The 21384-nt window shown below is 49.3% G+C and overlaps 2 protein-coding genes and 1 pseudogene across 4 annotated transcripts; 1 reads left to right on the top strand and 2 right to left on the bottom strand.

Moving 5' to 3' along the window:
* Positions 1-3738: 3738 nt before the first annotated feature.
* LOC129078112 (T-complex protein 1 subunit zeta-like) lies at positions 3739-5425 on the bottom strand (annotated as a pseudogene).
* A 337-nt stretch (positions 5426-5762) lies between these two features.
* On the bottom strand, positions 5763-17521 carry CLN3 (CLN3 lysosomal/endosomal transmembrane protein, battenin). Of its 3 annotated transcripts, XM_054582746.1 has the most exons (18): positions 17456-17521; positions 15935-16143; positions 15072-15430; positions 14762-14884; positions 14556-14634; positions 13072-13168; positions 12223-12294; positions 11754-11833; positions 11540-11625; positions 10968-11040; positions 10739-10897; positions 9801-9919; positions 8982-9028; positions 8824-8892; positions 8673-8728; positions 8468-8561; positions 6205-6345; positions 5763-6101 (listed from the first exon to the last, which is right to left on the bottom strand). In XM_054582746.1, the coding sequence occupies exons 4-18, from the start codon at positions 14805-14807 to the stop codon at positions 5982-5984; spliced, it is 1338 nt and encodes a 445-aa protein (XP_054438721.1). In that variant the 5' UTR covers positions 14808-14884; positions 15072-15430; positions 15935-16143; positions 17456-17521; the 3' UTR covers positions 5763-5981. The 3 variants fall into 3 exon arrangements, with proteins under 3 accessions (XP_054438721.1, XP_054438720.1, XP_054438722.1); XM_054582745.1 differs by lacking the exon at positions 17456-17521 and having other exon boundaries at positions 15935-16203; XM_054582747.1 differs by lacking the exon at positions 17456-17521 and having other exon boundaries at positions 10739-10882; positions 15935-16202.
* On the top strand, positions 16784-21263 carry APOBR (apolipoprotein B receptor). Its single transcript, XM_054582744.1, has 4 exons — positions 16784-16873; positions 17211-19997; positions 20083-20348; positions 20438-21263. Exons 1-4 carry the CDS (start codon positions 16817-16819, stop codon positions 20505-20507), a joined length of 3180 nt encoding a protein of 1059 aa, XP_054438719.1. The 5' UTR covers positions 16784-16816; the 3' UTR covers positions 20508-21263.
* Positions 21264-21384: the final 121 nt, after the last annotated feature.

Below are 21384 nucleotides of genomic sequence, written 5' to 3'. Positions count from 1 at the left end.
TAGAAGAAAACATAGGGATAATTATTTATGACCTTGGATTTCGCAACTGTTTCTTAGAAATGTCTCCAAAAGCACAAACAACCAAAGGAAAAAAAAAATTAACTGGGCTTCATCAAAATTACAAACTTTTGTGTTCCAAATGACATCATCAAGAAAGATAAAAAGACAACACCCAGAAAATATTTGGGTGAAAATATTTGAAAATCATGCATCTTATAAGAAATTTTGTTTAGAAGATATAAAGGGCTCTTACAACTTGAAAATAAAAAGGCAAATAGTCCAATTTAAATAGGGGCAAAGGATTTGAATAGCCATTTTTTCTCCAAAGTAGATGTTTGAATGACCAACAAGCACATGAAAAGATGTATAAAATCATTGGCCCCCAGGGAACTGCTAATCAAAACCACAATGAGACACCATTTCATACCCAGTAGATGGCTATACTTGAAAAAAAAAAAAAACCCCAAACAAATGAAAAGGAAAACAGCAAGTACTGGTGAGGATGTGGAGAATTAGAGCCCTCATACACACTGGTGGAATATAAAATGGTACAGCCACTTTGGAAAACAGTCTGGAGGTTCCTCAAAGGATCAAAGCGAATTACCAATGACTCTAGGTATTGTCCAAGAGAAATAAAAACATATGTTCACACAAAAACTTGATACAGCCCTGGCTGGTGTGGCTCAGTGGATTGAGCACTGGCCTGCAAACCAAAGGGTCGTGGGTTCGATTCCCAGTCAGGGCACATGCCCGGGTTATAGGCCAGGTCCCTGGTAGGGGGTGTGGAAGAGGCAAGCACACATTGATGTTTCTCTCTCTCTCTCTCTTTCTCCCTCCATTCTCGTCTCTAAAAATAAATAAAATCTTTAAAAGAATTAAAAAACTTGATACAACTATTTATAGCAGCATTGCTCATAATAGCCAATAAATGGAAATAACCCAAATGCCTGTCCATTGCTGAATGGACAAACAAGTATTGTATATCTATGCAATGAAATTAATATTCGACCATAAAAATGAATAAAATGATTTACAACATGGATGAACCTTGAAGCTATTAAGTGAAAGAAATCAGTCACGAAAGACCATACATTATGATTCCATTTATAGGGAATGGCCAGAATAGGGAATCTATGGACAGAAAGTAGACGGGTAGCTTCTTGGAGCTGTGGGGAGGTGAAAGAGGAGGGGATGGTAGGTAACGGTTATAGGGTTTCTTTTTGAGGTGATAAAAATATTCTAATTTTGACTGTGGTGAAGGTCACACATATCTTGGATTATACAACGAATTGTGTGGTAGGTAAAGTATATCTCAATAATCCTGTTAAAAGTAATTTTTTAAATTGTCGAGATTAAATGTTTCTAACTCACTTTGCAAAGATTTCAAAACGATTGTACCCAGTGCCAAGGACGGTGCTGTGACAAACAACTGGTCCATATAAACTGATAAAACAAACAAAAAACTTTTCAAAAAACAATATAGTGACATCGACCTAAAAAAATGCTCATCCCTGCAAATTTCAGTTTTGAGTATCTATCCTAAAGAAATACTCATATGTAGAAAATATATAATGCACAGAGGTCTATTTTTAGTAACAGTGATAAAAGTTAAATGACCAACATTAATAGAATGACAATGTGACAAAGATCCATTGTGATGAAATATTATTCACCCATCAAAAATGGAACCTATCTTTGTATTTACAGCACAAAAGTTTCTGGCATGAAGAATGTATGCGTAAGTTTGTTGAACCAAAAAGAAAAAAAAAAGACTTTTAAAGCTTTATTAAAAAGGAACAGCATTTCTCAAAGTGTGGTTCCTGAACAGCAGCAGCAGCATCCCCTGAGTGACAGAAATGCTCTTGGTCCCCACTCCATGTTCTCTCAGTCAGAGACCCTGGGGATGGGCCCAGCAATCTGTATTTCTAAGAAGTCCTCTGGCGCACACTTAAGCTTGAGAACCATCAGCAGAGTACAACGTAGAAGGTAAAGGCAGGATTCAAACGATAGTATGATCAAAGCTGACATTTACTGAGTGCTGACTGTGCTTTCCCATGATCTCATATAATTTCCGCAACCACCTTATGATGTGCTTGTACTAGTGTTATCCCCGTTTGACAGATTGGGAAACTGAGGGACAGACAGACGAAGGGATTTGCCCCAAATCAGAGGGCTGGTGAATGGCAGAACTGGGACCGGAGAGTCAGGCTTCTCTGCCTCCAGAGCCCATTCTGTTAACGGTCCTGTCAGGATCTCCCTGCGCATGGGCCCTGCCACGACTGGTAGCGTAGGGGAGCCTTGGCGGGTGCTGGGGTGGTCATTTTAATCACCGGTAGTTATGTATTTATTTTGATGTGCCAGAGAAAAATACATAGCTAGCACTTCAAACTCCTGATTTCAATAGTAACACTGTTCCTCTTTAAAATTAACAATTTATTAAAAGTTAGTCACTTTATGGAAAATATTTAATAAAAGTACTGGAATGCATAGATATGGCAAATATGGTAGAGACAGTAACAGTGAAGTACGGAAAACACTATTAGGCCCACCTCAGTTACTTAAAACATAAATAACAATTTGTACATTTTACTGTATATAAACTGTACCTAAAAAAGGACTGTACAAAAATACTGGACTCTAGTTACTGTTGTGGACACCAAAGCATGTAGAGGGAAGTGTGTTCAAGTTAGCCTCCTACCTTCTTTTTCAAGTTAAACACATTTATTGCACACTCACTGCCAAGTCCTCAAAATACAATCTTAGCAACACAACTTCACCTTTGAGGATTGTAGAACTATACCAACTGTATAAAAGTGATTTTGCAAAAACATGGATGGAGTGAGAAACAGATGACACTAGCGGTTCCAGGATAGATGTTTCAGCATAAGCAAATGTTTAGAGGCGTAAAAACATGGTCTACTTGAAAATTTCGTCGCACCTAGCTTTTAGTCACTACGCCTTCAGCCGTCCTACCTGGGCCGCCTCTATTTTTATTTTTTTCCACTTTATATTTGCAGCTCTTTCAACTCCCTTGCCTCTAGTTCATGCATCTTTCTACCCACTACCACTTAACTCTCTTGGGGAACTTTTTAGCAAAGCTATTTCAGAAGCACTCGCAGCAATTTATACTAAGGAAACAGGGATGCTTTCATAAGTTACTTGTGTTGTTTATATTAGCATAAAAAATTTAAACTTAAATGCTTAATGTGGAACTACTGGATAAATTAAATCATTAGAAGACATTATTAAACAATTAAATTTTGGTTTTCAAGGAATATTTAATAAGGGAGATAACAACGCTTCTTGAGCATGTATTTTTATATCACTGAAGCTAAAGCAAAACATCCTGTTGATTGGGTGAAAATGGTCTGCTTTGTATGTACACACTGAGTGCAATTTAAAAAATACTGTAATTATAACTTCAGACTTTGGAATCTGAACAGGTGCCAGTGTTCTCTCCTTTCTTCACATGGAAAAAGAAAATTCCTCTGAAAGTCATTTGAAACTTGGACAAGAATTCTACAGCTGTGTTCTTAGGATCACTCTGTAGCAGGGGTGTCTGACCCTTTGGTGTCTCTGGGCCACACTGGAAGAAGAGTTGTCTTGGGCCACACATTAAATACACGAACACTAACAAAAACTGATGAGCAAATAAAAGGTGTTAAGTAAATTTACAATTTTGTGTTGGGCCCCATTCGTAGCCATCCTGGGCTGCGGGCTGGACACCCCTGTGAGAATTCATGGTTCAGATGGGACAAGGAAAGCTTCAATGCAACCTTTTAGAGAAGACACTCCAGCTCACAGGATCTCATCGACCAGGGATATGTTGGCAGCAATCACAGTGCAGGAGTGAAGAAGCTATTTCTTTACACAATCTCTCTCCCATACACCTACTTCTGCTGCTACCATTGGTTCACCTGTGTTCAAGTCCACACCCACAAGTTAAAATGATTCTGAATATTTTGCTCGAACTTTAACTGATGTTTCCTGAAGGTCAAAACAAGAATTCTGAGCAAGAACCTTGGGAATAATGAGCAAATGAGCATCAGCAAATGCTTGAAGTCCAGGCTGGGTCCTGCCTGCATTTACACCGAGCTTACATTTAGTTAGGGCTTCTGCCATTGCCCCTTCCACTGCGCCAGCACCTGGAACTACACGGCCATCAACAGCACTTCCAACAGCCCCCAAGACACCTTATTGCATCTTAGAGTGCGTGCGTGCTTATTTGGTCTTTTGACCAAAAATGTGACAGAACGAGGACTGTTACATTTCTCAATAAAGGCGAACTTCTCTTCTCCCAGTGTATAGTCATAGACAAGTCCTGCATGTCCCAATCAGGAGTTAGGTCATCAAAGAACTTAGGGCTACCCTACCAGAGGCAAGAGCCAGCCTTCCCATATTTCTCCTTTTAGCTCTGTGGAGAGCTACTCTGCCTCCTTTTGCAAGGGCATCTGATGAAATGGGGTCAATTCCCTTTTGATTAATAACAAATTCTTTATCTGAGTCACCACAGACTTTCATCTTTCAGTTCTATTTATTTTTTAACTCTATTTTCAGTGAATTTTCTTTGTTTTTATGTTTCTCTTTCTCTGCACCCTTGTACAAAAACAAACAAAAACAACCCAACCAAATCTGGATTCACCTTTTTCATATTCAAATGACACAGTGCACGTGAGAATGAATGCATCATCTACTCTTTTCTTCCTATCAGGATGCCATGCCCCATGGTCCAAAACAAGGCCCCTGATTAAGCTTGTATTGGCTTAAGATTTCTTTCACCTCCATGATCTCAACCATGAAGAGGTCAACAGATGATTCATTTTATGTTTTAGTGGTCAAAATACAGTTACCTACAGCCTCTGCTAAGACATCAAGTTCAGCATAAACCTCAGTAGAGATGCTCTGGCCACATCTGTGTTTCCCTGTTCATCTCTTTGCTTACTTTGACTTGTTCTAAAAACTGAAGTGCCTTTTCCTTTGCAGCTTCAAATCCTGTTATTATTCTGGGACAAGACCTTCAGAAACAGAGATCCACATTTCAGCAATTCTCCAATTATTAGGGAATCGGAAGAGGTACCATCCCCAGTTGTCATCCCCGACTGTTGCTACTTTGGCTCTTAAGGAGGCTGTTGGGTGTTGAATTTGCAAGCCTCGAAGCAGCGCACTGCCGTCTTTAGTAAGCTCGGTGTCTCCAGCACCAGAAACAAGCAACTTCATCGTGCCTTCAGGCCCCAGATTGGTCCTGCAGAATGTCCTGCAGTTCCCAGGCCCCGCTGATGTTGATGACCCACATTGCCTGGGCTCGAGCCACATCAGCCTTAGGGTTTAGGGTCTTCACAGCTGCCACAGCTGACCCAGCAGAAGAACAAGAGACCCGGTGTGAAGAATACCCAAAAGCCAGCTTCCAGCCTCCTTTGAAATGCATTACAAAAATAAGATGCACTGATGGAGGGCTGGATCTGTGTCGACGCAGTAATAGCGAAATAGTCACTACAGAACCCAGGCAGTGCCTGCGTGAGTATTCACTGCACAAATTCTTTCAACTTCTCTGTATGTTAGAAAACCTACATGCTGGAGAAAAATGTATACAGACTGCCTCATACACTGAGTGAATGAATAGGCCCGAAAGACTTGGTAGAAATCTGCTAAAATGCTAGCTTTACACTCTCTTGTATATATTCCAACGTGGGCTGGTATTACTTTTATAATAAGTTGTTTCAAGGAGAAAAATGGCACAGGAGTCAATCAATAATAGAGGCATTTATTCTGAGGGCATAATGTCAAGAAGGTCCCCAAGATGAACGTGGAGTGGCAGAAAGCTGCTGCCCCTTCCTCAAAGGAAAATGGAACCTCAGCGCTTCTCTACAGCCCAGGCGTGCAGGGAAGTCCAGGGGCAGAGCTCATGGATGGGCTCTGGCCTGTGGGCCTGGGGCCTGACCTGCGCACCTATCAGTGCATCCTGTGTTCCAAGAAGGCCGGTGTCAGGAGAGATGGCAGAGGAAGTCGTGCAGAGGCAGCGCCAGGAGCCCCGACAGGGAGATCCCCAAGGTGTCGGAGATACAGGTGGCTGCCATGGCAAATTCCCGGTGCTTGTCACTGGTCTGTGGAGGGTGGGGGAACAGGGGTGAGGCTCCAGTCCTCCACACCCCTGCCCTGGCTTTCCCCAGAAAGGCCACCTACAGCCCTCGCTGGACTGGTGCTGACCTCCAGGGCAATGTTGTGGAAGGTGTTCACATAGGCAGCACCACCCAGGAGTCCCTCGTACAGAATGATCACAAAGATGAGGTAGATGTTCGGCACGAAGCTCAACCACACGTCCACGAGCAGGAAGGCCAGGTTGAAGCACTGCGGGTGCAGGTGGAGGGGAGGGCTGAGCCTGGGACCCACGGCAGGTAGAAAGGGAGGCTGCCATCCCTTCCAGGGGCCCCAGCTGTTGGAGATGCTGATGAAGGAGACGGCTGGCAGGCTTAGATCAGATCCGAACACCCAGGTGGCCCACCAGACCCTGGGGTCTGGGGCGTGCCTTCTCCCCACCCTGTCCCAGCACCCCAGACCTTGTGGGTCTCCTCCCTCACCCCTTTGCTCATGTCACTTCCTGCCCCGGAATGCCATTCCACCTTCCCTCACTTGGGTTCTCGTTACACTGGTTACAGTTCAGCTTGGATCAGCGTCACTTCATCATGTGATCTCATTTCTCCTCCCAAGGGCTCCCTGAATAGTTTTTCCTGTTTACCGTACTGAGTCTACATTTAGACCAGTGGTTCTCAGCTGGGCCTGAGTTTGCTGCCCAGGGGACATTCGATAATGTCTGGAGATGCTCTTGGTTGTCACAGCTGGGAACGGAGGTTGCTACAGGCATCTAACAGCTGGAGGCCAGAGGGGCTGCTCAGTACCCTACAGGGTAGCCCACAACGAAGAACGATGTGGCCCCCAGTGCAAAGGTTGAGAAATTCTGGTTTAGATGTCCCCACCTCTATTAGGGAGCCTCTCTGACACCACCCAAGGGTGTAGCTCCCTCCTCTGTTCCCCAGTCTCTCAAGGGATCCCAATGTCTCATCCCAGAGCGCCCAGGGTTGCCACCGGAGCGGTTCACATGCTTGATGCACAAGAGGATCACCTGGGGTTCTTGTTACCCACACAGGCCTGGCCGTCGGAGATTCTAACTCATTCCGTCTGAGCTGGGCTCAGAAACCTTCATTTAAAAGCACACACTCTAATACTAATTAGACCTGCGAAACACTGCAAACACTTTCATCTGCGGCATCAGGCCAGACACTTTCTGTAATGGAATTAAATGATTATACGCCCCTACTTCTTTTGTTTTTTCTTCAAAAAACAAAGCAGCCTTGGTTGAAACTGTAACTAAAATCATAAACTACATTTCAGCAGCACCTAACAAAGAGCCCCGAGTTAAGAATTGTTGACGCAGTAATTTGGGACTTTAGGGCAACAAAGCCCTGGGCTAGCGCTGCTGCTTAAATAGAGGAGAAAGTTAGAGGATATTTGCATGCTGTTGCCGTAACGTTAAAGTGTAGTCTATACTTAGTCTAGATCTTATTATAGATTTAAGTAAATTAAAAAGGGTAAAAAACTTTCCTATAATAGTGGAAAGTTTATTTTAACAGTTACCTTCAGGGTTGTAGAAACAATAAATGCTGGTTATGTGAAGGTACTTTTCTTAGACTGTCATAGGGAAAGTTGTTTGTTTTCTTAAAGCTGCAAATTACTTTTGCCATTGATGGCTGAAATGCCTTGAGATATACAATCTAACAAGTACAATGCCCCTGATTCTATTACAATTCACCATGCAGAATAAAAGAACTGTACATTTTGTTATTGTCAGAAATGGTACTTGAGCCCTGGCTGGTGTGGCTCAGTGAACCGAGCGCTGGCCTCTGAACCAAAGGGGTGCTGGATCAATCTCCAGTCAGGGCACAGGCCTGCGTTGCAGGCCAGGTCCCCAGTAGGGGGCGCACAAGAGGCAACCACACATTTATGTTTCACTCCCTTCTCTGTCTAAAAATAAATACATAAAATCTTTAAAAAAGAAAAAAGAAAAAAAAAAAGAAATGTTATTTGAAAACCTGTGTTTCTGCATGAGGCTTGTATAAAATAATCATTAAATAAGTGATTCTGTTTTTTCTTCCTTCTTCTCAACTGTATTTCTTACAACTACCCTGAGAAGCAGATGTTGGCCTTGCCTGATTTCTAGATGAGGAAACTGAGGCTCAAACTGTTTCAGAGACTGGCCCTAAGTAACAAAGCCAGAGTACAGAAACTGGGGTTTACATCCAGAATTGCCTGGCTCCAGAGGACACACTGGATACGGAGCCCTGCTGGCCTTCTGCTCCTCGTGCTTAGAGCATGACAGTGAGCAGTACACACTTCCTGCTGCGGGAGAGAAGCACTGGGGCCCAGGGAAGCTGGGCGCTAAGGTGGGAAGGAGTGAAGGCCAGAGGCCTGGTACCTGCAGCAGGGCCAGGGCCCATGTGAAGCGGATGCGACAGCAGCGAAGAGAAGAGCGGGAGGCAAAGACACCGGCCTGGTACAGCATCTGGTACCTTAGACAGGGCAGGGAGTGGAAGGACGCCCCTCCAGTGCCCACTCACAGGGCGGCACCTCCCCACCGGAGGCAGACTGCCCGTCCTGCCACCCATCCTCACTGTTCTCACCAGCGGTACTGCTGAGGGTGACTCAGGGACGTGTTCCGGAAGAAGAGGAGCTCAAACTGCAGCGAGGACCAGAGAGGGGAGATGAATGGGGACATGTGAATCCCCATCTTGATCTCTTATTTCCACACCCCTCCTGTGAGCCCTTACTCACAAGTCCTTGATTGATGAAATACTCAGCAAAGTAAACCAGGACCAAGGGGATGATGTACCACAGCAGGCCCTGGAAGAGTCAGAAGACATAACATAAGTGGAAGGGTGGGAGACAGGCCCTGGCCACTGATGGGGACAGGCCACAGCTACCATCCATACCTTGAACACTGTCCACTTTTCATGAAAAGAGAGGTTTGAGCTGGAGTCTGCAGAGGAGCAGGGAGAGAAAGGCAGGTGACGTTGGCAGACTAAGCCAAGGAGTGCTGGTGGGAAAGAATCAACCAGCCAGCACAACAGTGTGAATGCACCGGATTGTACAATTAAAATGGTTAAGTTGGTATATTAACATGTAACTCCATGTTATGTGTATTTCACCACAAGTTAAAAAAAAACCAGCTGAGACCTCTTCATAGCTCTTGTGTAACTGGATGGCTATACGTCTCCATCCCAGCCACACTGGCCCCTTCTGTTTTCTGAACATCCAGGCTTGTTCCCAACGCCGGGTCTCGGCACTTGCTGCTCCCTCTACCTGGAACCTGTTCACCCCAATGTCCATGGGGCTGATTCCTTGTCATTCATATTTTAGCCCAATGATACCTCCTAAAAAGGCCTTCGCTGACCACCTGCTCTAAGCAGAACCCCTCTCCATTTCTCCCCGTTGTCATGTTCTAGCACATCACTGTTTTATGTCCTTCCGGCACGCATCAATACATGAAAAGCACGTTTCTGATTCAGTTGTTTCTGAGTCTGCCTCATTTCCTTATCTTACTCACCATGGCACCCCCAGTGGGCGCCATGCCCACTGAAATGCCTGGCACATAGTAAGGACTCAGTGAGTATTTCTTGAGTAGATGAGTGTGATCGGCTCTTACCATAACCAGCACACACCCCCACTTCCCCTTCCCAATGTCCACCGTAGAGAGGAAGACTAAAACCCAGAAAGAGCGCAGCACTCTGAGGACCCCCTGCATCTCCTACCTGGCTTCGACTGCTGCTCTGGGGCCTCGCTGCTCATCAGGGGCTGCCGGGCTGCCCTCTCTGCCTCTTCCTCCCCTCTAGAGCCCTGGGGCTCAGGAGACGCGAGCAAAAAGAAATAGCTAGGAGGGGGTGGGACGGGACAAGGCCCAGGAGCCTCTGTCAGGAGGGCGAGGCCGCTCCCTCCCAGAGCAGCCCCCTCATTTCTACATTCCTCCAAGACACCCCAGCCTGGGCCAGAGAGCTCCAACTGCAGAAAAAGACTTCTTTCTCTGGGACTGAAACTTGTCTCCTTGTTGCTTCCGCCCCTCGGCCCTTGTTTTGACTTCTGACTCACTCTAAGCAAGGCAGCCATTTTCTGGACATTATTCTTCTAATGATTTTCTAGCTACCATTTATTATGCGGTCATCCTGTGCTAGACTACAACATCCAAAATTTCACTTATGTTTTGTCTTCAAGATCTTTGTGACATCCACATTCCTTCTGTGTATGTTATTTTTTACTTAATGCTTTCCTTTCAACTGATTCCCTTTTTTTACATGGCCTTGCCCTAAGTCATCATCTGTGAAATCACAGGTTTGATTGGCTGGTTAAAATTTTTTCCTTATACACATGAAAATACATAAAATTAGTAAGTCCACTCTTGTCTCCCTCAAATCACCTTGGAAACCAAACTGTACTGGATGCTTCACATATAGCGCCTCACAGGAAGACAAGGAGGATAACTACCATTTGAGACATGGGAAAACTGAGGGTCAGACAGGTGAAGCAACTTGTCCCATACCACACAGCTAAAGAGTGGCAGCTGCAGACTCACACCTAGGCCTATCAGAGTCCGGAACCTTCCTGCCTCATAACAAGACTAGGGATCTGAGGATTGGGATCGTGATCTAGTTTTCTTTCCTCAGATGCCTCTTCTGCCCAGCCCAGGGCAGCTTACCTGGCCAGGAGCAAGGCGGGGATACCCAGCATGGACAGCAGGGTGTGCTGGGGGGAGAGGCCAATCTGGGTGAGGCCCAGGTAGGACAATGCCCCCAGCAGCCCTGCCGCCCCGGTACCTGAAGACCACCAGGAGATCACAGCCCTGAGAAGAAGAACACTGAGGCACTAAAAAGGACCAAAACCAGTAGCGGGACCTCCTCTCCCTACTCCCTGCTCTGCTTGCTTACCTGGGGTAGAAGGCGGTGAGTGAGAGGAAGGTGACCTCTCCCAGGCCTGATGAGATGCTAGCCAAGACCACACCTGGGGGAGGACAAGCATGACAGTGGCCATACCTAGCCTTATCCCAATAGCTCCAGTCCCTGAAGGTGTCTGGCCATGGCCTCCTCAGCATCAGCTCAGAGGAGCAAAAAACCAGATCCTTAGATAGGCGGAGCTGCAGATCTGAGGCAGAACCAAATCCTCCTCCAAATGTCCTGTCACAGGGAATGGTACTGACACCCACTGTTACCAAATCAGGAGCCAAGAACTCTTCCCGGACGCCACCTCCACCCCCGTGATGGAGTCTTGGTTCCCCTGTGCATCTCAGTCTCCATCTAATCCATTCATTTCCTCCCATCTCCCCCACCACCTACCCCTCCAAATTGACCTCAGCTCCCATCTCCTACTCATGTAGTCCCGTCAGCTTCCAAGGGCTACAAAGACAACCCATTTCCTCTGGGGAGTTGAGGAGACTACTTCCCACACATGCTTGGCTGCAGTTCCTCTCAGCCCCCCACCTGATACCAAATCTCATGCTCACCACACAGGCTGGTTCCCACTGAGTGAGAAAAGGCAACCAGGATGAAACTTCCAGCTGCACAAACCCCGCTGACGAGAACCCGGGGGCTGAGGGGAGGCGGGGAGGGGGAGGAGGAGGAGGAGAGGGGAAGGTCAGCTCCGGCTCTCACCTTCTTTGCCTTCCTGGCCTCCTCACAAATCCCAACCGCCCTTCCTCCCACCATCCCCACCCAGACCTGTAGGGCAGCAGATGAAGGCCAAGAGGAGCCAGCAATTTGATGACGAGCGTGGGGAGGATGTCTGCCAGGAGCACCGCCTGGGACAGGAGAACAGAATGAGACCCCAGACCTTCCCAGGGACAAACCTCTGAACCAGTGGCCAAGGAAAGACAGAAACTAGCTAAATAGACCTGCTATTAAGAATAGGCTCTGAATTCAGATCTGAGTTCAAGTCCTAGCTCTGCTGCTCCTTAGCTGGGTGTCAAGGCATTCACATTCTCTGAGCTTCAGTTTTCTCATCTGGAAAATGGGGGATGATTATAGTACCTAGCTCACAGTACTGTTGTGTGGATTAAATGAACCAATATTAGCTACACACAGAATGGGGCCAGGAAATGGCAGTCTTAATTATTATAATTAGGATGGTCCCAGCTGGGTGCTGAGGCGGTGGGGGTGCGGGTCAGGGGAGGGCCAGAAGGTTACTCACAGCTGTGGAGACAGAGTTGCAGTCAAATCGAGATGAGTTATTGTGGGGGGTGGGAACTGGGTCTGGATCTACCTGATAGGAAGAAAGCAAGCCTTTCACCCTGGGTAGCAAGAGGGTACACAAACAGAGCCTGGCTCCAGTCCCAGCTCTGCTCTAACTTGAAGGATGGCCCTTAGGTGAGCACTGGCCTCCTGGACCTCAGTTTCTCTATGTGTACAATGGGAAGGAGGCTGTTTCCATAGAATGATTCCCAGGCCAAACATGGCCCTGTAAATGGGCCTTATTTGGGGAACACACTCAGGGGCTTTCATTAAAAATTGTGGGTTTCCAGAAAATCTGATCTTGGACCAAATTCCCTACTGAATCTGCAAGGTGGTAGCTGCCCTCCTTGGGCCTGTGCCCTCCAGCGCCTCACAGACAAGAGGATCCAAATTGGAGGTGATTATATCCCACAGGGAACATCTGGCAATGTCTGGAGACATTCTTGATTGTCACAACTGGTGGGCAGGGGGTGCTACTGGCATCTAGCGAAGAGGCCAGGGATGCTGCTAAACATCCAACAGTGTACAGCACAGCCCCACAACAGAGAATTATCCAACCCAAAATGTAAGAAACTGCCATAAACCATGGTTCTACACAACCAACATCTGAGTTTGCACACTTGGCACCAATTGATTTTTAAACACCCTTCGTGCTCTGACTCTGGAAGACTGGGAACTTTAGGCCCCTTGCCCCACCCCTTGGCTACCCCATTTCATGAGTGTTTCAAAGGAGCCTCTGCCCCAGGGTGAGTTCCTCATGTTCCCACAGGGACTAAACACAGTGGTGGAGGTGGAGAGGGTAACTTACATGGCTTTCGTTCCCTGGTGTCCTCTTGTGGCTAAGGATGTCATGAGCAGCACTGAGCATCACCACATAAGAGAAGTTGTTGCAAAGGCCCAGGAGCCTGAAGTGAGGACAGATTCCCCCTCAGTTTTACTGAGATATAACTGACATATAAGAACGTATGTTAACCTCCTTTCAAGCCTACGGTCTACCCACAATCCTAGCACCAAATCTCCCCTTCCTTCAATCAGCTTTCACTTTTTTCCTCTAACACCAGACCTCATCTCCATTCAGTGTTAGGGTTAGAAATACAGGCTTTGGGATCAGAGACTTGGGTTCACATCTCATCTCCTAGCCTTTTCCCAGGAAGAGAAGGGGGAAGTCATCCTTGATGACTATTCCTGTGAGCTCCCACCAGTTCCTGGGGCGTTTCTCATCCACTGATCCACTGTCTCTGATGCGCCATGGTACAGTAGAGAGCTCCTGGGGCTTGAAACCAAAGGACTTTGTTCAGGTCCAAAGTCTGCTGCTTCCTACTCGAGTGGCCTCGGTCTACTCATGTGTACAGTAGGGATACAAATATCTCTTCTACCTTGCAGAGTGCTGTAGGGATCAAAACAAGATAATACCAAAGTCCTTTATGATCCATGAAGGATCTTGTTTGCTTACTCTCATCTCCCAAAGCTGTCCTCAGTGGTGGGAATGGAACTGGGCCCAGCGCCAGAGATTTCCCCTGTCCTTTTCACAAGCCTACAAAGAGGTACTATTACTCTTTCCATTTCACTGCTGAGAAACTAAGGCTCAGAGAGGCTATGTGACTAGAGTCACATGGAAAATCACTTTCAACCCAGTGTGCCACCCAAGCCCTCGATATTTAGGTAAGTGCTAGAAGTATTCCCAAGGCTCAGTATTAAGTGATTTTAAGAGTTAAATGGATGATCTTTTAAAAACTAGTGATGTACCCTGGTTGGGTGGCTCAGTTGGTTGGGGCATCCTCCCATACACCCCAATGCTGTGGGTTCCATTTGCGGTCAGGGTGCACTGGAGGCAGTCAATCAGATGTTTCTCTCCCACCCTTTCCCTCTCTCTTGCTTCTCTCTCTAAAAGCAGTAAAAACACATCCTCAGGTGAGGATTTGAAAAAGAGTAGTTATGTATTTATTTAAATGTGCATTAGGAAAATATTGGCTTTCTGTCTAGAGTAGTGATTTAAAGTTTTCCTTAAAAAATACACATATACTTACAAATTTAAAGGCTTTACTGGTTGGAATAAAAACAAGTAAATAATCCTACAGGGGGTATCAGGATCTGACCAAAACAGGAGGGTGGTAAATAAATGATGTAAGTTTGGGAGATTTACATATTGCCTCTAGGAAAACGTACTGGCTCAGTAAATATTTGTGGATTCAGCTCTTTTTTCGCAGCTCAATTCTTTCTTCCCTCTTTTCTTCTGTCGCTTCCCTCTTTCTACCCCTTTTTTAGTTGTGTTGAACTCTTCCGACCACTTACCAGAAGCCCATCGCGTTCTTCCAATGGGCGCCCTGCCGGTCCAGCACAATGGGCCGAGGCTCCGGGTCGGACACCTCTCCTGGTAGGGCGAGAAGGAGGCATGATCCCTACCCCACTCTCAGGTGTAGGGATGACTCCACGAGTGTTTTCTCTCAGTCCGAGCCCGTCAGGTGGTCGCGGGGCAGAGGGCGGTCCGTAATACTCACTCTCAGAATCCGACAGCCGCCGCCACGAGCCTGCACAGCCTCCCATGGCATCAAGTTCACGTCCCCCGAGGGGTCCAAAGTCAGCGAAAGTTCAGACTTGGCTCGGATGGGACGGAGAAGGGTCTGCAACACGTGAGAATGATCAACGCCCCACTGCCGGTCCCAGCTGCGGGGCTCTCTGCTTCACTCGCGCCCCGCGATCCACTACGCCAAACCCAGGATCCATCTCACGCCCTCCCACGCCCACCACGCCCCACCCGTCGGACTCTGCCCCCGCCCCCTCTAAAGCAGGGGTCCCCGCAGCCTGTACCTTTAAGAGCAGCCGAACAGGCCGCAAAAGGGAACTGGTTGGCTGGTCACGTGACATCACCAGCGGGTCCCCCATCACGTGCTCGGAGGTCCTCACAACTTCCGGGTCTTGTCACTTTGTTCGCTTTAGGCTTTCCCAGCTTCGGCATGTAAAACCGAGAGGCCAGGGAAACCCTGGAATCGCTGGTTTGAGAGGTGGTCAGCCAGAAGAGCACTAACGTTACATTAACGGCGCCAAGGCCGTGACAGTGTTGAGCCAGCACTAATCATGGCTGCGCGCGGCTTCGGCTCCCGTGGACTTCATTTGCCAGACACAAATATGGCCACCTGGTTCCTCATTTCAGACAGCACTGTTTCTGGCTGAGAACAAAGACCGACAGCTTCAGGTCATTCCTATTCCTATCTGTTGCCCTTAGATTGTAAAGGTAACTGAATCCACCTAAGAGGATTTCATGAATTATTTATTGGAAGTATCCAATGTGCTAAAAGATCCCTTTCCCAAATTATCCTAGGACCAAAGAATATCACAGAAGTAGTCCAGACCCTGGTTTCACAGAGGAAAAAACAAAAAAGGAAAGTTACTGATGATCATACAAAGTTAGACGTAAAGGTGACCTCAGAGACCCTTTTAAGCAGAAATAGAGAACCAAAGACTGGGGTGCTGGCTGAGCAGGCTGCTGCAGGATTCCTGCCTGCACTAAAGGTCCTTAGATCAGATGATTCTAAGGCCCAATATTCTGATTCTGTGATGTCATCTCATTTCTCTAATTGGAAATTTGGGAAGTAGAGCTGTGGAAAGGGACTAGAAGAGGTGTTGATCAATGTTACTTTACATAGTCCCAAGTAAGTAGTGGATTCTCTTACCTTCCTCTAGATGGTAAAGCAGCATTCTGAATTTTCTTTATATCTCCTTCCCCTGCTAATCTCTCGCAGGGGCTTCCAATAGCTGGTGCCCACTTCTATCAGCTCCTTCTCAGCACCAGGCCCTCAGACTGCTGTTTGATATGTGCTCCTTTGGTCTTCCCAGGTCACTCAACCAATGAAAAATGGGGTCCTACCACCCATGCAGGGTTCTAGAAATTCACCAACGTGTCATACATGGTGTCTGCCCTCAAGAAACTCATAGGAGGGTGGGAGGTAGACACAAATAACCACAATACAAAGCCTAGCCAAGTTTTGTTTCACAAGAATGACTACAGATGAGGGAACAGGCATTGAAGCCACCAATCCCGCCCCTTGTTCCCCTGGGGGAAGCATTAATAACCCTAAAATGAGAAGACAGAGCTCTTACCAACTCCCTCTTCCCTCCCACTCCTTGTCCCCAGGCAAAACAGGAACCACAAACCCCAGCTTCCTCTCACAGAGTGGCTGTGGCTTGGGAGTGGGGGGGGGGGGGCGGAAATGGCTGAGGTGTGAATACAAGACCTGAGTCACTTGAGCTGCAGTTGCCACATGCCCCCTCCCCCATCCCCAATTCCGAGGTCTCGTGCTCCCATTTTTTTCCCCTCTCTGGCTTCTTCCCTTGCCCTTTGGCTCCAAATATACACCTGAGTTCCATGTGTGGTGCACACCCATCCCCCAGCCTGGGCTGGAAGCTGCTGTGGGCTTTGCGGAAGGTGGGTAGGGCCTGGGGTAAAGATGCGTCAGGGGGAGGCTGGGGAAGAGGAAGTGTCCTGGGTCCTGGGGCTTATGTTGGTGGGTGGGGACGGTCATTATCAGCTTCCTGGACACACAGAGACAGACAAGATGGATTTCCTCCGGCTACATCTCCCTGGGCTGCATCAGGCCTTGAGGGGGGCACTGGTGAGAGGGGCAAAGAAATGCCAGAGACTTCCACATCGCTCCCCGGGGCCTCCCCTTCCCTCTTCCCTTTGAGTCTCCTCAAACTTGAGTTTCTTTCGCTAGGATCAAGCAGCCTCCTAGCCCAATCTTTTCTGGATTTCAATCCTCCCAACTCCAAAAACACATCCACATACCCCTTATCTAGGTCCTTTCCTATTCCTTCTGCAGACCCTGTTGTCTTCCTCCTCCCAGATCCCAGAACACCTCTTCCTATTCTGAGTTCCTCTGGCCAAGGGTCCCCAGGAGAGGGCTAGACCTCCCCTTAATGCCTTTGTCCCCCCCCCCCCCATTCTTCTAGGATTCCTTCAGCTCCTTTGTCTCCTACCTTATGGGAGATGAGGTCCCTACTGCAGAGAGAAGGGAGGCATGGGCAGCGGAGGAACTGGGGGAAGTGGCTGCAGGAAGGCCAGGGAGAACTGTAGAGGAGGAAGCCCAGGAGGCTCTGGAGTGCCTCAGAGGCAGCCAAAGCAAGGGAGATGGAGGACTGAGAGCACCTGAAGAGGCCAGAAGACACCAGGAGGGAAGCTCAGCTACAGAACAGACCTGGAGTTGGGGAGAATGCAGCTCCCATGGGCCTCAAGGAGATAGGCAAGACGCTGGGGCCTGGGAGGCAGCCAAGGCCGCCAAGTGCCAGAAGCCAAGTGCCCCCTTCGAGGCCAGAAAGAAGGTTGAGGCAGGATCTGAGGCTGCCCCAGGCATGAGCAGCCAAGCCCAGGAGAGTCAGGAGAGCAATGAGCAGGAAGTGAGAACCTGGGAACAGGAGGAGGAGGAGGAGGAGGAAGAGGTCAGAGCAAGAGAGCCAGGGAGGGCCAGAGGGGCGGAGTCAGAGTGGACCTGGCTCAGGGAGCCTGAGGGGAAGACTGGTGCTGACAGGGATGGCAAGGTGTCAGAACAGTCGGTCAAGGAGGAAGTTGCAGAGGAGATCCAGGGGGCTGGGGCCAAAGAGACAGGGAGGGAAGAAGATGTGGTGGCTGTGGTGAAGGATGGCCAAAGTACAAGGGCACAGGGTACACAGGAGCCTGGGGCAGATTCTGAGGATGGGGCACCCTTAAGCAGCGAGGAGGTCAGGACAACCTCAGACAGGGGGCAGGCAAGGACAACCTCAGGTGGGGAGGAGATTGGGACAGCTTCAGTCAGGGAGGAGACTGGGACAACCTCCGGCGAGGAGGAGTCTGGGACAACTTCAGGTGGGGAGGAGGGTAGGACAACCTCTTGCAGGGAAGAGACTGATCTCCTAGGAGTCAGGGAGACAGAACATGGAGCAGCCCCAGGAGATAGGATCCAGGAGGGTACTAGGAGAGTCTGGGCCATAGAGGAGGCCTCAGACGGAGCCCAGGAGGAAGAGGTGGATGAAAATAGAGAGGCTGAGGTGAGCCTGGTTCTCAAACAGAACCAGACCCTGGGAACTGAAGGAGTGGGACAAGAGGCTAAGGACCAGACAGCAGAGGAGGAGGCTGCAGAAGGCCAGGGCTCAGAATGGGAGGCAGGGAAGGGCTTTGAGGGTCAAGAAGATCAGGATGGGATAGAGGCCAAGGGGAGGCAAGATGGAGAGATCCGCACTGCTCAAGGCAGTCTGGAGGAGGAGGTGGTGCAGGCAGGGGAGGCCAAGGAGGAGAAAGAGAGTGTCTGGGCCATAGAGGCTAAGCTGTCCCAGGACAAAATGACAAACGAGGCTGAAGGTGATGCCGACTTTGAGGCAACTCCAGAGACCAGACCTGAAAAAGACTTCAGGGAGGAGAGGAGTGAGGAGGAAGCTCAGGTGGGTCAAGAAGAATTGGGGGTAGAGTATGGTGGCCTCGAGCACTGGGTCACTGAAGGCTGGGAACCTGAGCTGATAGGAGGTCTCCAGACGCCAACAGAGCAGCTCAAAGAAGGACAGGGTGGTAAGGAAGAGCCCTGGAGCATTCCAGCCCTGAGTAAAGAGGAGACAGAAAGGAGCCTGGGAAATAATCCCAGGAACATGGATTACGTAAAGTCTGGTACCTCTGATGCAGAAGCCTGGGAAAACCAGAGAAGGGATGTACAGAGAGGGAATACCCAGGAGGAAAAAGTAGGTACTGAAGAGGGGGAGGGGAAGGCTGCCGGTGGCGGAGAGTCTGCAGTGCTGGAGGTCCTAGAGGCAGGCAGAGAGTGGAAGAAAGTAAAAGAAGCAGGGTGTGGGGCAGAGAGCCAGGAGCTGGGTGGAAGGTGCGGTGTAGAAGTAGGGACAGGCCAGTCACTGGGAGAGTCAGATGCCAGAAAAACCAAGGATGAGGAGATGGAGGCCGCCGTGCTCTGGGGGGCAGACAGAATACCCAGGAGAGGCTGGAGGCTGGAGGAGGCAGCTCGGAGCCTGCAGGACAGTGAGGACGACACACGGGGCAGTTCTTTGGCTGCCGAGACTGTGGAGAATAAGACAGCTCCAGATGAAGGGGCTGCTGGGACCAGGGAAGGGCTTGAAAGAGAGGCTGGGGAAGCTGGGGATGGGGCATTTGGGGGAGGCTGGGACTCAGAAGGGAGAGAGGAAGCTGGCAGAGGTGAGGATCTAGAGGAGGCTGCTGAGGGAGGGAACAGAGGTGGGCAAGAGTTTGGCCTGGGGGGCTCAGCAGAGGAGGTTACTGGCAGAGGTGGCCAAGTGGAAGCTTTTGAGGCTAGGAAGGGTGAGCCAGCGGGAGAATGGGTGGGGGTTGGGGAGTCTGTAGCAGTGGAAGGAAGCTATGGGATGGATGGCTTTACCTCTGGTTCCCAGACAACGTGGGCAGAGGGAACAATGACCATAGTGGAGGCCAGTGGGCTCCCAGGAGGGCAGATGTTGTTGGAAAAAGAGACTGGGGTATGGCAAGCAAGGGACCAGTGGCAAGGAAGTGAAGGGCAGCGTGGGGGCCAGACCCCTGAGGAAGAGGCACAAATGCCCTGTGATGTAGAAGATTTTGAGGTGACTAGACACCAGAGGGCAGAGGCCGAGGAGATTGACCCAGAAGACCTGGAGGACATCGAGCGCCAGGAGGACCAGTCAACGAATCTGGACCCTGCAGAGGCTGAGCCTGGGCCACAAGAAGAGGCTGCAAGAAGTGCCCCAGGGGATGCTCATGGCAGCTGGAGCGAGGTGAGGGCTGTAGGCAGGGTCCCGAGCCACACAGAGCAGGATCTTGAAGCCAGCCCAGTCATACCCAGTGCTCCCGTTCCTGCAGGCCCTCCTTCCTGCGTCTCGCCTGGATACATCTGTCCCACGGAGCCGCGTGCTCCTCTCCCGCAGCTCCTTGCAGCGTCGCTCCCGACCCTCTTTCCGACGGATCCCCACCCCTGAGCAGCAGAAGGAGCCTGCCAGCCCCCCACCAGAGGAAGAGCTGTCCGCCCCTGAGCAGAGACATCTGCAACCAGAGGGACCCCCAGAGCCCAGCACCCCCAGGCCTGAAGGGACTCCAGTGCCAGCCAGGAGAAGGCCCCTTGGACACGGGTAAGCTCAGGGTGAGGTAAGTGGGCTGGGATGGGCAGGAGGCCATGGACATCTGGAGACCAGCTCCCTGGCCTGTCTTCCCCTTCCAGGTTTGGCCTTGCACACTCTGGCATGATGCAGGAGCTCCAAGCCAGACTGGGTCAGCCAAAGCCCCAGTGACTGGGCCCTGAGACCCAATAGCCAAGCCCTGAGTGAGAGTCAGAGGGCTTGGTTGAACCCTGTTCAGCCTGACTCCCTTGACCACTTTCGAAGCACCCTATTCACCACCTGGGCCTGAATTTCTTGGAGCTTCATTCACAGAGCAGACAGAACCAGACATCCTTGAGAACCATGAACATAAGAAATCTGACTCTCCAAAGCAGCTGATGGACCACCTGCCCCCTTGGGACCACCTCTCACAGCCTGTCCTGACTGCCTCCCCAGTCTGTCTCGGCCACTGGCTGGAAGGCTGAGAAGGGACAGAGACAGTTCTCCCAGAGCCTTCCCTCTCCGACTGTCCCCACTCCCCAACACCCTTCCCAAGCCCTTGCAGAGCTGTGTGAGGGGAAGGCAAACATCTGGAGTAGGAGCCAGCCCAGAAGAAAGAGGCTAGGAGCATCTATGGAGCTACATTTTATAATCAAGGGTTGATTATAAGCAGACCAGGCACCTTGAGCTTTGCCAATGGGAGCTCAGCCTCAAAACTCCGCTAGTTACTATTGCAACCACCAACTGAGCAAGCCAGAGTTGATAAAGGTAGTCCAGGAACCCCAAAAATGTAGGGGAAGAGAGGGGTCCAGGATGGCCAAAGGCTGCAGAGTCCATTCTGGCCCCCGTGTGGGTGTCAGATGCTCCTTTGCTGAAAAGAAGCTGAGGCAGAGAGAGGGTGAGAGTACTTTATTAGGCACCCAGACTGGTGGCCTAGCCCAAGGACAACCAACAGGCCCTGAAACAATAAATAAACCATCATTCCCCTAAACAATAAATAAATATCCAAGAAATAAATATCCGACAAGGACTGGAGGAACCTTAAGTTACTGGGTAGGGTCTGGGGAGG

The sequence above is a fragment of the Pteronotus mesoamericanus genome, unplaced genomic scaffold (genome assembly GCF_021234165.1).
Source record: "Pteronotus mesoamericanus isolate MK-2021 breed Mesoamerican mustached bat unplaced genomic scaffold, CSHL_Meso_final contig_72, whole genome shotgun sequence".
Taxonomy (NCBI): domain Eukaryota; kingdom Metazoa; phylum Chordata; class Mammalia; order Chiroptera; family Mormoopidae; genus Pteronotus; species Pteronotus mesoamericanus.
This window is presented reverse-complemented; position numbering and strand designations above follow the sequence as displayed.